This window comes from Polistes canadensis, unplaced genomic scaffold, assembly GCF_001313835.1.
Source record: "Polistes canadensis isolate GaletaPanama2010 unplaced genomic scaffold, ASM131383v1 scaffold_256, whole genome shotgun sequence".
Classification (NCBI taxonomy): Eukaryota; Metazoa; Arthropoda; class Insecta; order Hymenoptera; family Vespidae; genus Polistes; species Polistes canadensis.
The window spans coordinates 204,541-223,477 of NW_014569803.1; the positions used below are offsets into that span (position 1 = coordinate 204,541).

The 18,937-nt window shown below is 31.1% G+C and overlaps 1 protein-coding gene across 2 annotated transcripts in view; it reads left to right on the top strand.

Annotated features, from left to right (window-relative positions):
* LOC106790713 (receptor-type guanylate cyclase gcy-4-like) overlaps window positions 1–16,518 on the top strand; it is a 20,030-nt gene extending 3,512 nt beyond the window's left edge. The window contains exons 2-12 of one of the 2 annotated variants that reach the window (XM_014755811.1): window positions 9,858–9,964; window positions 10,053–10,278; window positions 10,719–11,216; window positions 11,300–12,218; window positions 12,332–12,445; window positions 12,537–12,932; window positions 13,002–13,348; window positions 13,442–13,957; window positions 14,046–14,158; window positions 14,246–14,456; window positions 14,558–16,518. In XM_014755811.1, coding sequence (XP_014611297.1) covers window positions 9,877–9,964; window positions 10,053–10,278; window positions 10,719–11,216; window positions 11,300–12,218; window positions 12,332–12,445; window positions 12,537–12,932; window positions 13,002–13,348; window positions 13,442–13,957; window positions 14,046–14,158; window positions 14,246–14,456; window positions 14,558–15,137 — 4,008 coding nt within the window. In that variant the 5' untranslated portion in view covers window positions 9,858–9,876 and the 3' untranslated portion in view covers window positions 15,138–16,518. The remainder of the gene's footprint in view (window positions 1–9,857; window positions 9,965–10,052; window positions 10,279–10,718; window positions 11,217–11,299; window positions 12,219–12,331; window positions 12,446–12,536; window positions 12,933–13,001; window positions 13,349–13,441; window positions 13,958–14,045; window positions 14,159–14,245; window positions 14,457–14,557) is intronic. The other variant, XM_014755812.1, reaches the window with a different exon arrangement.
* The last annotated feature ends 2,419 nt before the right edge of the window (window positions 16,519–18,937 follow it).

An 18,937-nucleotide genomic window follows, 5' to 3' on the forward strand; every position in this document is an offset into this window, starting at 1 on the left:
AAAAAAAAAAAAAAAAAAAAAAAACTTAACACGCTTTACCTGCGCAAAATCACACGATCGAAGGTGAATAAAATTGATATGCATTATCTCACGGTACAATTCTATATTTATCGACGCATAGTAAATAAGACACTCGCGTTTCTCTCCGACGTCGTCCTTCGTTTTTTTTAATCATTCATGAATTCGCTATAATAAATGACATATTTTTTTTCTTATTTTGCGAAGAGAGAAAAAGAAAAAGAAAAAAAGAAAAAAAGTAAAAGTAATTCGATAATATTTCTAAAATAAATTATATAAATATATACTTTTTAAACGAATCGGGGGTTGTTGTTTTTTTTTTTAATTCTGTCGAATGTCAAATTTAAAATTGAAATGAGAGATGGACGTTTGCTAAAACGACGATCGATGATGAGCTTTATTATTTTGACGTAAATTCATACGTCATTACATTAGTTACAATTCATGTTACCTATATTAAACATAACGGTGTAAACTAACGTTAAATAAATATATATCTATACACATATATGTATAATATGTTCTATTTTGCTTGCATATATGATATGTCGCGCCCGCGTATGCGTATATAACAGAGTATTACCGTACGCGTGACGATGACGAAAATATCTACCTAGATCGTTATATAGAGATACTTGTGACGTGAAAACTCCTCTCGTGGGAGGAGGAAGATACCACCTTATTGCGTCTTCTTAGCAGAGTTTGTCGTCTCATCGTCACGTTGCTAGAGGAGGAGGAGGAGGAGGAGGAGGAGGAGGTACCTCGATGATGACGATGTTCGTTCCATCAATGGCATCAAGTTAAGATCGCAAACACACAACCGTTCTGACGTAGGAAAATAAAATAAAAGACTAATAAAAAAAAGGAAGGCTGACCGTGGCAATCAGCTGTTTACCCAGTAATACTATTGACGAAAATTAATAGTAAACTATCCTTCTTTTTTCCTATTTTTTTTCTCTTTATTATTTATTTTTGTATCATAAATAAATGAGAAACACGTTGGCCGTCAACGGTATTATGCACATTATACATTGAATAGATTTATTAAATGTAAAGTATAAACACGTGTATATATATATATATATATATATAGTAAATACACGTGAATGTATATATATATATAGTATATATAAATAAAGTATACATAATATGCTTCAATCTTCTAACACAATAAAATGAAATTACGTATCTTCGGTTGTAATTTAGAAAAGATATTGCGTAGCTCGTTTACTCGAATTAATTCCTAAAAATTTAGTGAAGAGTTTAATGTGAAAAATGTGATGCAAGATTTGACGTTCGAGTTGAAATAATATTTTAATATTAAAGCTTACAACGAGACACACTTTTCGTGTATACTTGTTCTATCTATTCTACCGTGAGCGGTCAAATGACCGCTTTAAAAAACAACATTCGTCTTAATATAGAATGAGATTTATAGCCAATTGGATATAGCGAACAATACATATATATTTTCTTTTATTAACACAAATGAATAATAATATATTCTAAATTTGATATGTGCATGTTTTTTTTCATAGTATTGTTTTACTATTTATACAATTATTATAAATGAATTACATTTTGACGAATTACCGGACGCGGTCAATTTGATCTCGCTCATGGTAGGTTTTTAATTAAATGCAATATTAGAGATAGGATAGATCAGTTAGAATACACGCATATTTATTACGTCATTGATTTATCCAGTTCGTCGTTCTTCGACGATCGATCTACATTATTATAGTTTTTATCGCACAACACATATATATATATATCTTTCTTTTCCTTCCGTTCGCAATGAAAAATGTCAGATGTCGAGCAGAAAGGGAGTGACAGAGAGAGAACTGTAAAAAAGAACGATGATAACGGGGAATACACACATATTATTTATCTATCTTTTTTTTTCTTTCTTTGTTCAAAGTCGAGCCAACGTACCTACATACATTTATATATATATATACACACACACATGTATATATATACTAACTTACTAACCTTACGTGCGTTTTATTTTTCGATCGCTTTCTTTTTATTACCACATTGGTGTTTTATTGTTTACTACCACACCTGTAACTACGACCAGAAGTGAGAGAAAAACAAGGGGGCACTGGTTTACGATGAATCACTATGATGAAGAAGGCGGATCACAGCCTGAGGATGACGCTGAAAAAGATAAAGAGTTCGAGGAGTCTGTATTATACACGTCGGTATAATAATATCCGATTTGCTTGTTCCTCGTGTTCAAACGACAAAGTAAAGTTACTTGCCTCGAGAAGGTGGGGGGAAGTAGGCGTTTGACCCTACCAAGAAGATCGATGATGTAGATTTCATGTTGTTTCTTTAGCTTTGAGCTTGCTGATACAATACTTTTAGTGATAATATCGAAATAAAGAAGAATCGATAAGGATAAAGAAACAGGTTTCAAAGCACGATATTATGTTTCTTTATTGTGTATGTGTGTATGTATTATTACCATATTACCGTATATTATGCATATATATGTTACCGTCAAAGCCAGAAATCAGTCATTGCTTGTAATTCCTAGGTATTGTTATCAATGCAAAGCGCTTTTCGACGTAAAAAACATTTCTTTCTAAACCTGTTTATCTTCCGATACGATAGGGAACTGAAGATACAGATTTCCGTAGAAATTTCTATGAATATCTGTCTAACTAATGTTTAGAAAATATAGCCTGAACCTTTGCAAATCGATTTATAACTCGATAAGTTATTTTACACATAGACAAAAGAGTGCACTTTAATTTAATATAAGTTTCATTAAAATCCATTTGCTAAAAGTATAAAAAATATTTGCCGAAACTTTTCAAAGAAATTGCAAAGATGCACAACTTACAGCAGTGCATTCTCTGACATTTTCTGCATTTTATATGCTAAATTTATAACTCAATATGGTATTTTACGCGTAGATAAAAGAGTGCACTTTAATTTAATATAAAAATCATTAAAATCTATTTGCTAAAAGTATAAAAAGTATTGGCCGAAATTTTTCAAAGAAATTGCAAAGATGCACAACTTACAGCAGTGCATTCTCTGACATTTYCTGAACTTTACATGCTAAATTTATAACTCGACAAAGTATTCTACGCGTAGACAATAGAGTGTACTTTAATTTAATATAAGTTTAATTAAAATCTATTAACTTTTAGTATAAAAAATAGTTACCGAAACTTTTCAAAGAAATTGCAAAGATGCACAATTTACAGCATTGCATTCTCTGACATTTCCTGAACTTTACATTCTAAATTTATAACTCGATATGGTATTCTACGTGTAGAAAAAAGAGTGTACTTTAATTTAATATAAGTTTCATTAAAATTTATTCACTTTTAGTATAAAAAATATTTACCAGAACTTTTCATATATCTATATATGATACATGTAAATATTTTCTGATCTAAAACATTGTTGCAAATCGTTAATACATGTAATTTACTTTATACAAATATGCTATTTTTTTTTATTTTTAAAACGAATGCACGCGAGAAATAAGGTGATAAGCCAAAACATAAATATACCTAATATACATGTTTCATATGCATAATATATTTGCAGTTTATGTTTCGAGGGCGATCTTTTTTACTTTTCTTCTTATGTTTTTCAATGCAATGTGCGATGCATTCCACTGCGATGAGTGGGATTATTCGAGCGAGCGAGATGAATTGTAAGAGGTCGATGCCTTTTCCACCCACCACCACCACCACCAACGCTACTATTGCATATACTTCTATCCTTCCTTCCTTCCTTCCTTGTCGATTGACCGAGCTTGTCCTTGACACTGCTTGATACTGTATATTCGACTAAATAAGTTAAACTATACCACCATGCCGCTTATATGGCACCATTGGATGGACCCCGTTAAGGGTGGTTAACATTTATATGTATCACATATGTGTATATAATATTAAACGATCAAAGGGGCGTGGTCACCATACCTTGTTTTCTCAATTTTTTTTTCGCGTGGCAAGTTAAATGCTAAAACAAGTTAAACTATTAGAATGTGAATAATATTTGCGATATTATTGTTTATTCATTGTTTAAACATTCGTTATCGATTCAAAGAAAGATAGAACATGTTACAAATGAAATAAGTATAAGATATTTTCTTTAGCAGATTATGCAGTTAAACTGTGGTGGTGGTCGGGGGAGGGGAATGTGTTTATAAATCGCGTTAACACGTTTGTATGCACGCTTGTAGAGAGAGAGGATACGGTGGTTCTTCATCGTTGTAACCCATGACCTACCCAAGACGAGATTCTCTTGGCTTTATAGTTCGCGAATGAAAATTCATGCCGACGTGTGTGAGCGTGTGTGTTGTTTTTCGCGATCAAGAGAGACTCGAGTATTGAATCGATACACCTTGGCCTTGAGTGAGAGGTTTTATCTCTTTTATAGTCTTCGACGTGTTTAAGCAGCGCGCGTTGTGAATCTCGTGTTATCGATAATGTGTGTGTGTATGTGTATGTATGTGTTGCCACCTTTTTAACGACTCGGAAAGTTGCATGTGGTTAATAATGTTTCTAGCTAGTCGACGACAAAAACAAACACTTTTTGCGACATCTACAAAATGGCAAAAGTTTGTACAGTAATAATAATTTAACATCGATGACGAGAAAAAGACTCGATTGTCGTCATAATCGATACAATGTATATAGTATTATGTGTTTTTCTTTTAATTGTTTTGTTCTTCTTATTCTTCCTTTTAATAATGTTCATTTTAAGTATCGCGCAAGTTTCTCGTAGCATACGCAAATAATGTTACGTTATTTACGTCACAGTGTACGTTATAAATTATAATTTTTCTTTTTCTTTTTTGTTTTTTTTTACTTAACAAGGAAGAATGTGAAAGAGTATTGGATTACAATGACCGTAAAACAACTAGCTTGGCTTGAATACGTTCATAAATCTTTAGATTCGATTATGGCTCTCTTATATGCATAGGAAAGAAGCTATTCTTCTTCTTCTAGCGTTTTTTTTTTCTTTTCTATAATAAAATTCTTGGACTTGTAATCTTCATTGATTATATAACGTTAAATAATCGATACATACAATAATGAAGAAGAGTACCCGTAAAACGTATGCATCGTTACACGCAGTTGCGAATTTATTGATATTGCAATCATACCGGCGCCTAATAGTTTAAAAAACTCGGAATATGAAAGAAAGAAAAATCATTCAAATATAATATAAACGTTTAAATATCCAACGATGGATGGATGGAAGATGGTCCTCCTCCTCGTGTGTCTGCATTTTACTGCTCGTATACGACGATAATTGTTGTTTATCACAGTTGATCGGAGTAGGCGATTTCGATGTGGTAAAAACTGGTAGTGTCATTGTGACGTCAATCAATATCAAAGCTTAACGAGCAAACAATATTTTTGTATAGACATAAATAATTTGCATTTGCGCAATGATAAAATAAAAATTAATGTAAATTAAAAGATACAAGAGAGATATTTTCATATATGCATATACATAAATACATATTTATTTGATGGATATCAAATAATGATATTCGATTATACGATGATTAAAAGATCTCTTAAAGTTCGCAGTTATATTAATATACATTTTTTCGATGAAGCCTATTCGAAAAAAAGAAAAAAGAAAAAAAGGTATATTCGCGATAGCCAGTATATGCGTTTATGTAGAGAACAAACATTTTCAAACTGTCCTTGATGATGATAGCTCGATACGTGTTCGAAAATACAACGATCGGGAAGCTTATATATATGTGAGATAGCTATTCTCGTTACTACTGGGCGTCATTGTACCTTGAAACATATTGTTTGTTATCAGCGACGCGAGAACATTTTTATAATAACCGTTCTTGTATTAAAAAAAAAAAAAGAAAAAAAAATGGAAAGCGCTAAGCTCGACGGCTTTGTTTTTTTTTTAAATTATTTTTTTCTCTTTCATCTTGTTGTTTTTAATGGAATATAATCAAATGATACGCGCCTACTGTTGGTTCGTGCAAAACTACATCATTTCTGCGAATCGTGATGCTATTATAATTTATGTATATTTATATATAGCATACAAGCATACATATATGTATTGTCTTGCATATTTTATTTTTACAACGATCATTACCATTACGATTTACCATTAATCTCATTCGTATAATCATAAAATCAAAATTTTTATTTTACGAGCCACGATCTTTCGCGCTACAATTAAATTATTTATGAAAATTTGGATGGTATATTTTAACGATCACGATTAATTATTTAATTATTTATTATTATATTATATTGGTAATAATAAAAATCTACTTCCTCTTTTTATTCCAAGTTTGTTTTGCAATATGGTCTACGATTTGATCTATTAAGTTATTATTTCGGAAAGTGTTTTCATTTTTGTCTTGATAAACTTTACACGTGTACAATATCGCGTAATTTATTTTATTTCTCAATAAATTTATTTATATTTCAAAACTATGTAAAAAAATGAGTTAAGTGTACTTAAATATGGTCCTTGGTATTGCTTTAAAAGTATGCGAAAAAACGTACATGTTAATTCTTATTCATACATATACGTGTTGTGTTTCATATTTACGTATTCGTAATGTGGATAATGGACGAGAGTTCGTATCACATCGGTAAGAGTTCAATTTATTTATTTACAGAGGACATTCTTCGTGCTTTATAATGTTTTATTCATTCGTGATAAGAAGGGTCATAGGTTAGGGCGACTAAATTGCAATCGTTTTACATTTGTGATCATGCTTGATAAAATTTCTCTTTATCTTTATCTTCTAACCAACGTCATTCGTGTCGCCCACTTTAGAAAAGTGTGTCGAATAGAAGAGACCCTCGAACGAGATAGCCTGCTATTCGTCCTTATTTACTTCGTAATAGTCTTCATATGATGTAACAAGAATACAAATTCTAACCATACCCACACTTGCTAGTTATGAGACATTTCTTATTGGTAGTATATTGGCTTGGGGAAAAAATTTCTTCGTAATTACAGGATAGATGGTTTTAAGATTCACTTAACTCTGATCAAAACCTATCACACTTTCCTATGGTTACTTTAAATTGTATTAATAGAATATCTCAAAATGTAAATAATTTTCATCAAAATATAGATTTATTTAATCAATTTATATCATTTATCAAACCTGCCATTTTTACCTGACCTCTTTTATATAAATTCTGTATTAATTGATAATACCGTAGAATAAAATAAAATAAAATAAAAAATATTAATCCTTAACGAATTACGTGTATATTCGTTCTGTGAACACATCTATGAATAGATTGAAAGAATACAAAAGAAATAAAAAAATGTCTAGTGATTTAATGAATAAGGGAGAAAGCTTATCACGATTCAGTAAGACGAGAACTAAGCAAACTATGTTTTCTCGTAACCATAACCTTGTACGTTCACACTGACGCACGAATAAAACGTGTATGTTTTTCAACACATAATTCTCAACCGTGTGTTAGAATCAATGTTATTTTGTATATATTCTTTGCTTAAAATTAGACTGTTTTCGGATTTCTTAACTAACTGACATCGATTTTAGTAATCTTCCAGTACGAATTGTTTAATTCTCATGAAAAAAATAAGCCTGTTGATAATATTATTCTCGTCTACGAAAGATTATACGAAAGATAAAAGAAACTTTTTATCTACGTTCATCTAAAATCTAGTATATAATACAGACCTTGACTACTTTGATACTAATCTATACATATAATTGTGTCGGTAATTATGACAATTAAGTCGAAAAATTGAATAAATTTATACACTTAATCATTTGATAACATTAATAATTGTAATATAAAATTATAAATTTTTCCAAAATTTGTCAATCTCAAAATAATGATTTATCTTATGATATAAATAATTGCAATAGAAAATAAATGATTAAAATTTCGATTATTATTTAAAATTATCGTCATAATTATCGACACGTGTAATGCACGTGTCTATTTCTTTTGTTTGTTTTTCTTGCAAAACTAATCAAAGGAAATAAAAAAAGTCATTAAAGATAAAGAGAAGGTGGACGGTGAAAGCAAAATCGTTTCTATGTGAAACGACGACAACGACGACGACGACGACTATTATTATAAGGGAACGGTGAAAAGTCAAGGCACCGTCGCAATGCCGTCGACCGTCCCAGAATAGCATGCTGCCGTTCATCGGTGTTTCTCATGTTGTTTCTAGTCGTGTCACTCTTTCATCATCTTCGTTTTCTAAGCAACAATATTACTATGAAACCATTTTCAATGTGTAAAGTCTCAATCCTATAACACATTAATGTGTCACACCTGTATAAACAATATAAAGGTCCTGTTGTTAAAGAAAATTCTTTACTGACTATTTATTAAAATGAGAGAAGAAACATTATTACATCATGTGTCATCATGGTTCGTCATACGTACGAACGAAAGAAAGTATCTCGTTTAAAGCTTTTTACTTGATTACTATAAGTGCTGTCTAACAAACACACACACGTTTGATTCAATTTAATCTTTTATCCAAATAAACACGATAATACTATATATATAATCGTTATTTTCCAAGAGATGTATCGATACTACGTCTATTGATATTTATTTAGTTTTACAATATAAATAAATATATTTTCATTATGTGAATTATATCTTTGCGAGAGGGAACAAAAATATCTAGTGTCCAAATTCGAGGAACTTTTTTTTTTAATCGATAATTTATAAGTATTTGAAATCACACACAGACGTTCGTTCTTTTTTTTCCCTCTTTTACATAATTCCAAATTTTTATTTCCGAATGATATATTTTTTATATTGTAGAAAAAGAATATATATATATATATTCTTTATGTATATTAGGAGAAAAATGTTTCGATCGAATTCGATTCGACGAGACGACGACGACGACGATGTCGGATTGGCGCCAGGAAGTCTCGGTGTCTGCTTCGATGTTCAGCCCTAGCCTTTTGACCTCGAGTTATATATCGAGTATATAATATGTTCGTTATATTGAAATTCATTGCTATGGAATCGTAAATTTGATGGCATGTTAGTAAAATCGTGTTAATAGTTTGCAGCTTTGTTTAAAGATTTATAATATGATAGATCTGTGTTTTAACGAGAAAATAAATTCTTATAAATTTGTAGAATGCATAAAGTCTATGATTTTAAATACGATTTACATTGTAATTTATGCATCATTTAAATTAAACTTGATTTTTGTTGGAAATATATATATGGCTAGAAAAATGTTACCGAAAAATATTCAATGTATAAAAAAGAACTATTATAAACGTTGCCAATATTCATTCTAATTTGTTATTGCATCTTTAAACGGTCTAATAACTAAAACTATCTACGAACATATAGTTACTCTAGTCGTTCGATCAATTAAGCTTGTTCCCAGAGCTCAAGTCCATTTTGTAGTATACTGAAGGCACATAAACGTTCGTTCACACACGTACGCAATCATGCACGTACTCACGTACGTAGTATGCACCAGAAGGGTAACGGTATCGATGAACGTGCACGTGTATATATATGTATCGCGTAATCATACGTGTCACTCGTTTTCGTCATATCGTTAAAATAATTACCGGAATTATCTCTTTCTGCAATTATAAATAATCTTAAGATTCCTTTTTGCGAACTATTTAAATTTATCGTTTATATATCGTCACGTGAAAAACTTAAAAGCACGCGTTCTAATTACGTGTAAATATAGAATTTTATCGATGTCCGATAGGTTTAATTGAAAACGAGATTACATATTACTAAGTATTTAAACGGTGTAATTATGTTTGATAACAAAAAAAAAAAACAAATAAAAAAAAAGAAAATCACTTGTTATAGGAAACGCGCGTGAGTCAAGATGGGATTGTGGAGAATTTTGCTCTTTCTGCTGGTAGTTGTCTTTATCGAAATCATCGAATCTAATCGTTGTCTTACAAAGTTAGAAGGTACGTATTGTATTCTACGAAGTATGTTTTTTATTATGGATAACAATTTTAATCGTTTACTTCGATATATATATATATTTTTTTACAGAAGTTAATCCGAAACGATTGGTCGTCTTCGAAGGTGAAACTATTAATTTGCGATTTGAAGTTTCGCGTAGGATCACTCAGAGATTGGTCACTCACGTTACGAAGATCTTTTTGGAGGAGGTTTTGGGTTATAAAAATGTTATGATCGTCGAGAAGGACGATGATTTTAACATCCATCATGTTTACGAACGATTGTCCGATACTGTGACTTTCGAGCATAAAAGAGTGTAAGTGTATACAAATGCATATACAAATGCATACGAATGCATACAGTAGATTCCCGTATAATGTGAATTCTTACAACGCGCTATATAGTAAATTGCAGGAATTCCCCCGCATTTGAAAATTAAATTTGCTTTAATTGATCATTACAATGTTCTTCATCGTTATCGATTTCTTTTGTCATAATTGTTTTTTTCTCTTTCTTCATGTTTTTTTCCTACCATTATGTGTTGTCAAGAATAACACAGAATTTTCTTAACATTTATATCTGATACATATGTGCTTTCATGATTAAAAAAATGTTAATTATTACGAGGAAAATAAAAGAATATAAAATTAAATCACGTTATAAGGGAATCTACTGTATTTTATTGACTGGAGGAAAAATAAAACCAAAAGAAAAAAATAGAGACGAAATTTATTTGTTTTATTCTTATTACGAAAGGCCTCCCGACACAATGGTAAACATGGAGGTATGGATATTACCGCAGGAAGATACGATGCCGTTGCTGAACAAATACGAGGTGAAAGAATGTGGAGCTATTGCACCACCTGGACATTTTAGTTGGTTCATACCTGAGAAATTATACAGAATGGATGATAACTGGGTGTCATTTACCAATCGAGAAAGTGCAGCTCGTTTTGATGTTTCCGAATCGATTCTACTTCGAATAAAGAACTTTACGATGAATCCGAATACGAAAAGGTATTACTGCGAGACGTCATTTTGTCAGAATGGTATGTACATTCCTCGGCAATGTCAAGCTATCGGCAAACAGGTTCAACCATGTGCTCTATTATTGGCTGGTCATCTTGACATAACGTCATTCGTTAAAGAGGATATCGATAGTTTAAATCTTTACGTGAAAGTAGCTTGGGTTGGATCTCATTTGAAAGAATTGACGGATAATTTAATCGAGGAATACACTTGGATGGATAACAGGTATCGTATCTATTTTTGATCTTTTATTATTTTAATAGCACGATTTTTTCGATCTTAACACGTGTATTTTCTTTGACAATTAGACATAAATCATTGGTCATCGTACACTGGACACCGAGTACCGTAATACCCAACGCGAAAGATTTTGTGAGCATTAATTTTCCACGTTGCGGTACGAATAATTCCCAGATTGGTTGTGAATACGAATCGAAAAGACTGGTCAAAGTTGTATGGAAAGGATTGGAATTTGCTGCTAAATTTGCATTCGAGAGCATCAATCGCGTACAATTTACTTCGTCGATGTATGAAAATCTGATAGATCGGTATAACAAATATTCGGAAAACGTAGACGAAGCTAAAATTGCGTGCAGTTGGCTTGTGGACAATATAAATCATGCAATGACCCATTGGATGCCGAAAAATGCCGATAAGAATATTCTTTACATCGGTGGAATATTCCCGATGAGCGGTACATCCTATACTGCTAAATCTATTGTAATTGCTGGAAAAATGGCGAAAGATGCGATAAACGTAAACAATAGTATTTTGAGGGACTACAATCTAACATTATTGGCGAGCGATGGCCAATGTAAGACCGACGTCGTAATGAAATCTTTTATTGATTACATCGTTCATAATTTTTATGAAAAGCTCGTCGGTGTTCTTGGACCTGCTTGTTCCGAAACTGTTGAACCACTTGTCGGTGTGGCAAGACATTATAAATCCGTGATCATCAGTTACAGTGCCGAAGGATCCAGTTTCAACGATCGAACTAGATATCCTTATTTCTTTCGAACTATCGGTGAAAATAGACAATACAAATACGTGTATCTATATCTACTTCAACAGTTAGGTTGGCATCGTGTCGCGTCCTTGACCGAAGATGGACAAAAATATACGGAATACATATCCTATATGCAGGACATGCTACGCGATAATGGTATTACGTTTGTAGCAAATGCAAAGTTTCCACGTGAATGGGATCCCGACATAATAACAAAGGTGTGCGCGTGTGTATAATTACTTAAGGTTTTTTTAATAAGAAAAAAAAAATTAATGACCCACTCGGCGTACGACGCAAGTTTGTTATATTATTCTTATATGTTCTATTTTAGAGTCTTCAAGATTTAAAACAGAAACGAGCAAAGATAATTATTGCCGACGTGTACGATAAAGTTGCACGAGAAGTCATGTGTGAAGCATACAAATTGGAAATGACGGCTGTCCAAGTAAGGCTTCTATTTGCTTCAAATATAAAATTATATCCTTCGAATATAAATAACTGAGATCTTTTTATCGGATTCATTTTGTTCGTTTTAGGGATACGTTTGGTTCTTACCTTTATGGCTTCGTTCGCGATGGTATGATACGGATCAATATAATGAACAAGGCGAACAAGTTCCATGTACTACGATTGAGATGACAAAAGCAATAAATGGTCATCTAAGTTTGTCGCATGCGTACTTTGCACCGGATGATGAAATCATGCAAGAAGGTATAACAGTACGGGAATGGCGCGATCGTTATGAACGTATGTGCAAATCGCGAAAGCTAATACCGTCCAATTATGCTGGATATACCTATGATGCCATGTGGACTTATGCCTACGCTATAGATCGTCTACTCAAAGAAAATCAAAGCTACGTATTCGACCTACACAGCGAGCAAACCGTCAATCGTTTGACTAACATTATCAGTGCTACCGATTTTTATGGGGTTCGTAATATTATCATAATATAATAAGAAAATGTGGATGAGGATGATTTCTATTGCATAATTTTATAGGTTTCTGGTCGTATCAAATTCGTTGGCGGACCATCGAGATTTTCCGTCATTAATGTCGTACAATATATTAATAATGAGACACACGTTACTGGAAAATTTTATCCTAACATATCGGAAACGGAAAACGAAGTGATAGGTGGAAGATTGGATTTAAATATTTCTGCATTCGTATGGCTATCCAAAACTATGCCCGACGATGGCTCGGAACCACCACCTAAATGCGTTTTCAGTGGACTTGCTGAACTTTTAGATGTTTCTTGTGAGGTGGCTATCGTGATTGTCAATATCATTGGTTTTGGCCTTCTTGGAATAGTCCTAATCACTGGCTTTTTTATTGTCAAAAGAAAGTACGTCAAATTTCTAAATAATTTATTATTGTTTCTGATCTTTTTTTGTGTTTTCAAGTAAAATTAATATATTCTTTTTGTTCTTCTTTCCAGATACGACGAGAAAGTTCGCATTCATGAAAAATATATGAAGTCTTTGGGTATTGATTTTTCTAAATTGGACACATCGAGCCTTGATAAATGGGAAATACCACGAGATAGAGTAGTAATCAACAGAAAAATCGGAGAAGGTGCTTTTGGCACGGTATACGGTGGTGAAGCGTTTTTCCCTGAAAAAGGTTGGTTAGCTGTTGCGGTGAAAACCTTAAAAGTTGGAAGTACAATCGATGAAAAATCCGACTTTTTGAGTGAATTTGAAGTAATGAAAAGATTCGAACATACAAATATCATCAAGCTACTCGGCGTTTGCTTAAAATGCGAGCCAGTTCTTACGGTTATGGAATTTATGCTGTATGGTGATTTGAAAACTTATCTACTCGCAAGAAGACATTTGGTAAATGATCAAAGTTACGAAGATTCCGATGAGATCTCGAATAAAAAATTAACAGCTATGGCCTTGGATGTTGCCAGAGCTTTGAGTTATTTAGCACAATTAAAATATGTCCATAGGTAAATTTAATTTATCGATAACATGTTATAAAGTAATTTGTAAAATTATTTTTATCCTGATTAATCGAAATTCGTTGTTCTTTTTCAGAGATGTTGCTTCTCGTAATTGTCTGATAAATGCTCAACGAGTTGTTAAACTTGGTGATTTTGGTATGACCAGGCCGATGTACGAGAACGATTATTATAGATTTAATAGAAAAGGTATTTGTTATTAAAAGAATCTTGAAACTCTCTAGATCTGCAATCTATTTTTGAATGATTTAATCATAAATCATTTCTTATGCCAAGCAGGTATGCTACCAGTTCGATGGATGGCACCGGAGTCTTTAGGTCTAGGTTTATTTAGTGCTGCTTCCGATGTATGGTCGTATGGTGTTTTACTATACGAAATTATTACTTTTGGCAGCTTTCCTTTCCAAGGGATGAGTAATAATGAGGTACTAGCTCACGTAAAAGTTGGCAATTGTCTTATTGTTCCTAAAGGTGTTAAAGCACCACTGTAAGTATTATTCATCACAAATTGAACAAGAAAAATAATTGAACGAAAGATTACATATTCATTTCAACGTTGTTTCTTTTTTATTTTTCTTTTATCAACAGAGAAAATTTAATGTATTTTTGTTGGTCCGTAAATCAGAACGATAGACCATCAGCACCAGAGATAGTAGAATTCTTAGCAACGAATCCACGAATTTTATCTCCTTGCTTGGATGTACCTCTCGCTAGTGTTCAATTGGAACATACCGGACAAATGGAGATGCATATAACGGATAGCGTGAGAAAATGTTCCTTGCCATGGTCACAGAACCAACAATCGCCTACACAATTGTCGGATACAATATCGTCACCGAATAGAACGAATTCATCTTTAGTTGAGATAGATTCTCACGATGACAATCAAAATGTAGGTTTCTGTACGAATCGAGGAGTTTCTGGGCAAGACAGTACAAGTCCGTTATTGAGTTTTGAACGAAGTGTAAAAGGGCTCGTAGTTTCTCGTCAGAATTCGAACAAGCAACAGAAAGACACTATGCACAAATACGTAAACCTTTTGCCAGGAATGGTGACCTCGACGAGGCAACTTAGTAAAAATGGTAATGCGGGAAACGTTCAAACAGAAGAAATGGTATCTATGATGCCAACGAAAACTAAAGAATCCGAGGAAATTTCCATTCTATGATGTAGCCTCTAGTCAAAAGTTTTTTTAGAAAAATCCTGTAGAGCTTAATTGATCAGTGGCTGGCATAATATTGTACAAGAACAACAAGTATATAAACGTATGTAAGAAATGAATTACAACTCTAAGCAAAATGGGGATGTTCGAATTTAAATCGATGGTTGCTAGTACATAGTATATATATATATATCTTTTGTTAGAAATTTTAAGAGCCAAAGAATAACAGTTTTTGTTATACTTGTTCTATCGTAATAGTTTATGGTAGAACCAAATTGATGATCAAGCTTTGGATTGCTGCCAGAATTTCATATTACTACCAGTTTTACAAGTTACGGCTATTTCAAAACAATGAATATTCAAAATATTTTTCCTTTTTAATATACTTTCTTGATCGTGTACTTGATATGCGATCCGTACTTATGTTGCTTTAATAGAAATATGAAGATATGAAGAACAAGTTAAACATTCGACGAAATTCTTTAAGCTTGTTGTTGAAGATCTCTTAAAATATAAATAAGACAAAGAGATCTAAAATAAAACAAAATAAATGCAAGGAATATTCCGTTGCATTAATCGATTGAAAAATATAATAAGATAGTTAATTGGATTGCGTTATTTTTATTGTAGGAACAATAAGATGTATGCGTTAAAAACATCTACAGTTGAAAAATATTTTGAACAGAAAGTACTGGCCAATTTGATCCTAAATTGTACATTGATTGACTTCCACTCGATCTACTTTTGAGACTGATACATAAATAGTTAAATTAAGCCATGTTTATTATGATCTGATGTTATCAATTTAAAGAGAGATACTATTTCATCAACGACATTTTATTCATATACGAACGTAGATAGTTTTATAGTAATTTACCGTAAGAGAAAAAAAAAAGAAACAAATCTGCATTTTCTTTTATTTTCAAATCATAAACACATGTCTTATCATAAAGAGATTAATCTTACTCAGTCATCGTGTTGTTTCCTTACTTTTTTTCAATTTATTATAAATTTCTATATTTATTCATTTTTATAATAACACAAAAAAAGAGATAGTTCGATTTATAAATAGAATAATAGTAATAGTAATAATAATAATAATAATAAACAATAATAAGACTTCGGGATTGAAAAAAATAACGCTACTATTTTACATATATGTATGTAAAATAGTAAATTGTTCCAGCTTTTATTTGTTTTTATATATTCTTATATAAGAAAAAAAAGAAGAAAAAAACGTATTTTAAATATCAGGGATGATAATATACTTTCAACTGAGAGTTCAGAACATTTTTGTCACTGTGAAGCACTTATAACAGCATAATAATTAAAGATATTAAAAACTAATAAAAAAAAAAAAAAAATAAACTTTGTACTATTATGGTGGTACATTAACTATAGCATTTGATAAAATCTTCTATATGGCAAGAGCCATGACATTTCTTAAAACCATGTTTTATCGAAGCTCGTAACAATATTTTTCTTAGCAATTATTGCAAATTTGCTTTATCTAAAATAATAATAATACATATCATCTTTCATTACGATCATTCATTTTATCAAGCCGACTGTGCAACTTCGCGGTTGCCATTTTATCCTCGCTAAATATCATTTATTTAATATTTGTTTAATCGTTAAGTTTGTGTACAAAATATTCTTAAAATATTTATTCATTTACAAAGAGAAGCTTTTTGAAAAAGAAAAAAAGAAAAAAGAAAAAAGAAAATATTAAAATTATTTTATTCCTTTGTGTTTTAATGGACAAAGAAAGCTGTTATGAACGAGAATTCGATCTGTTATGTCAATTTAGGATAACATTAAGAGGAAAAGAACGGAAAGTTTGAGAAATTATTAGTGATTTTTTTGGGCAGAATCCGTGCAAGTGAAATTTAATAAATTTTTGTATCTTTTACAAAAAATAATAATAATAAAATGGATTATTATTTTTAAATGTCAAGCAAAGTTATAATTAATGAAAATTAATTTTATGAAAGACGTAAAGGGAAGATATTTGTTACTTCTATTTTAATAATAGTTTTAAATTTATATAGATATATTTAAACGCGTAAGATTCATTTGTTTACTGCTAAGCATTCCTAGTCTTCTTATCCGGAAGGGGGGGATAGTATATAAAAAAAAATAACAAAGAATTCCAACACCGTGAGTGATATTGCACCTGTCACCAGTGATACTCTTGATCTATTGTGATCATTGTTTATCGCATAGACTACAAATATTTATTTACTTTATAATAAATGACGTTAATGTGTGTGTGTGTATGTGTGTGCTGATGTCGTATCGACCAATATTTTTTTCCTAATTTCTATAATTTTTCGAAAAAAAAAAAAAAAAAACAAAAAAAAGAAGAAAACTATTGCCGTTTTAAGACATCTATTTTCCGAGATTTATTATTTTACTCATCCTAAAATAAATTATTATTAATTCTTAATATGTGTATATGATTAATAATAGCGTTTATTTATATATACAAAGTATAGTATTATTTTGTACATATAAATTACACCTATTGTGTCTATTATTCGTTCTCGAATTCTACCTTAAAAAATATGTTCTCTTCTAACCAAGGAATGGTCAGGTAGGCCCACATCCGATTTCTTTCCAATTTTGCATACTTATAATAGTACACGAAAATATTCATTGTGCCTTTAAACGTGGCTTAGATATACAACCGTTTGCTAAAGAACGCGAATAGAAATTTCACATAGATTCTTACCATATTTCTGTAGCTATAGAAGAGTATTAATCCTATGGTTAGCGGCGTTGTGTGTGTCCCTGATGTCGCCTATATCTATATCTTATCTATATAGGAAAAAGTACGTTTTCCTTTTTTCTTTTTTTCCTTTTTTTTCTTCAGAGTATTTTATATTAATTTTATAGAAAATATAACTAAAAAAAAGGTACATATTCATAAATATTTAGAATTATATCTGTTATAGAATTCCAAATAAAAATGTATATGTTATTTTTAGTTTCTGTGTGTGCCTTCAGAAATGCGAATTAATATAATATACAAAATACATATATATATATTTTAAAAAGTAGCCATAGCGTTCAAAAAGAAAAATATCTCCATGATATGTTGTTAAGTCCAACGATGATCACCTGTAACAAGAAGAAAACTATATTAATCATAGAATCAAGTCATACACAATAGCCTAACACATAAGTGGTCCAATTCACAGATGCACTTTTCATTTGAATTCCCTATTTATTTTTATTCAATCTTTATTTACCGTTTATAAAATAAAATTAAATTAAAACGCGTGATTTTACGTTAAAAAATACAATTAATTAAGAAACAAGAAAAGTATAAGTATTATAATAATTTATTAATAAAAATAATATTCTATTAATTATTAGAAAATACTTTTAAATTGAGTTATATACAAAAGAAAACAATTGCAAATTTAATAAAATAAAATCATAGTAAAATATCTTACAAAAGAAACAAGAAAAAAGAAATGACTGTAATATTTACTGAACGTTAATCAAACTTCAAAATTTAATAATACGAGAATTTTAATATTTTTGACTCTAACTAACTAAAAACTTCTGCACCTTTTGGACGATTTAGACACAGATTTGATGTGCCAAGGAGATGGAATGGTCCATCATCTCCAATTACAACTACAAATTATTGACGAGCAAGCAAGTAATATAATAAAATATAAAATATGAYTAGAGAACTATTCTCGATAGGTTCAAACTTGATGTTGAACCTTTGAAAATAGCTGAATAGTCTATGTAGTTGCCCACTTGATACCACAAATTTGTGAGGGCCTCTT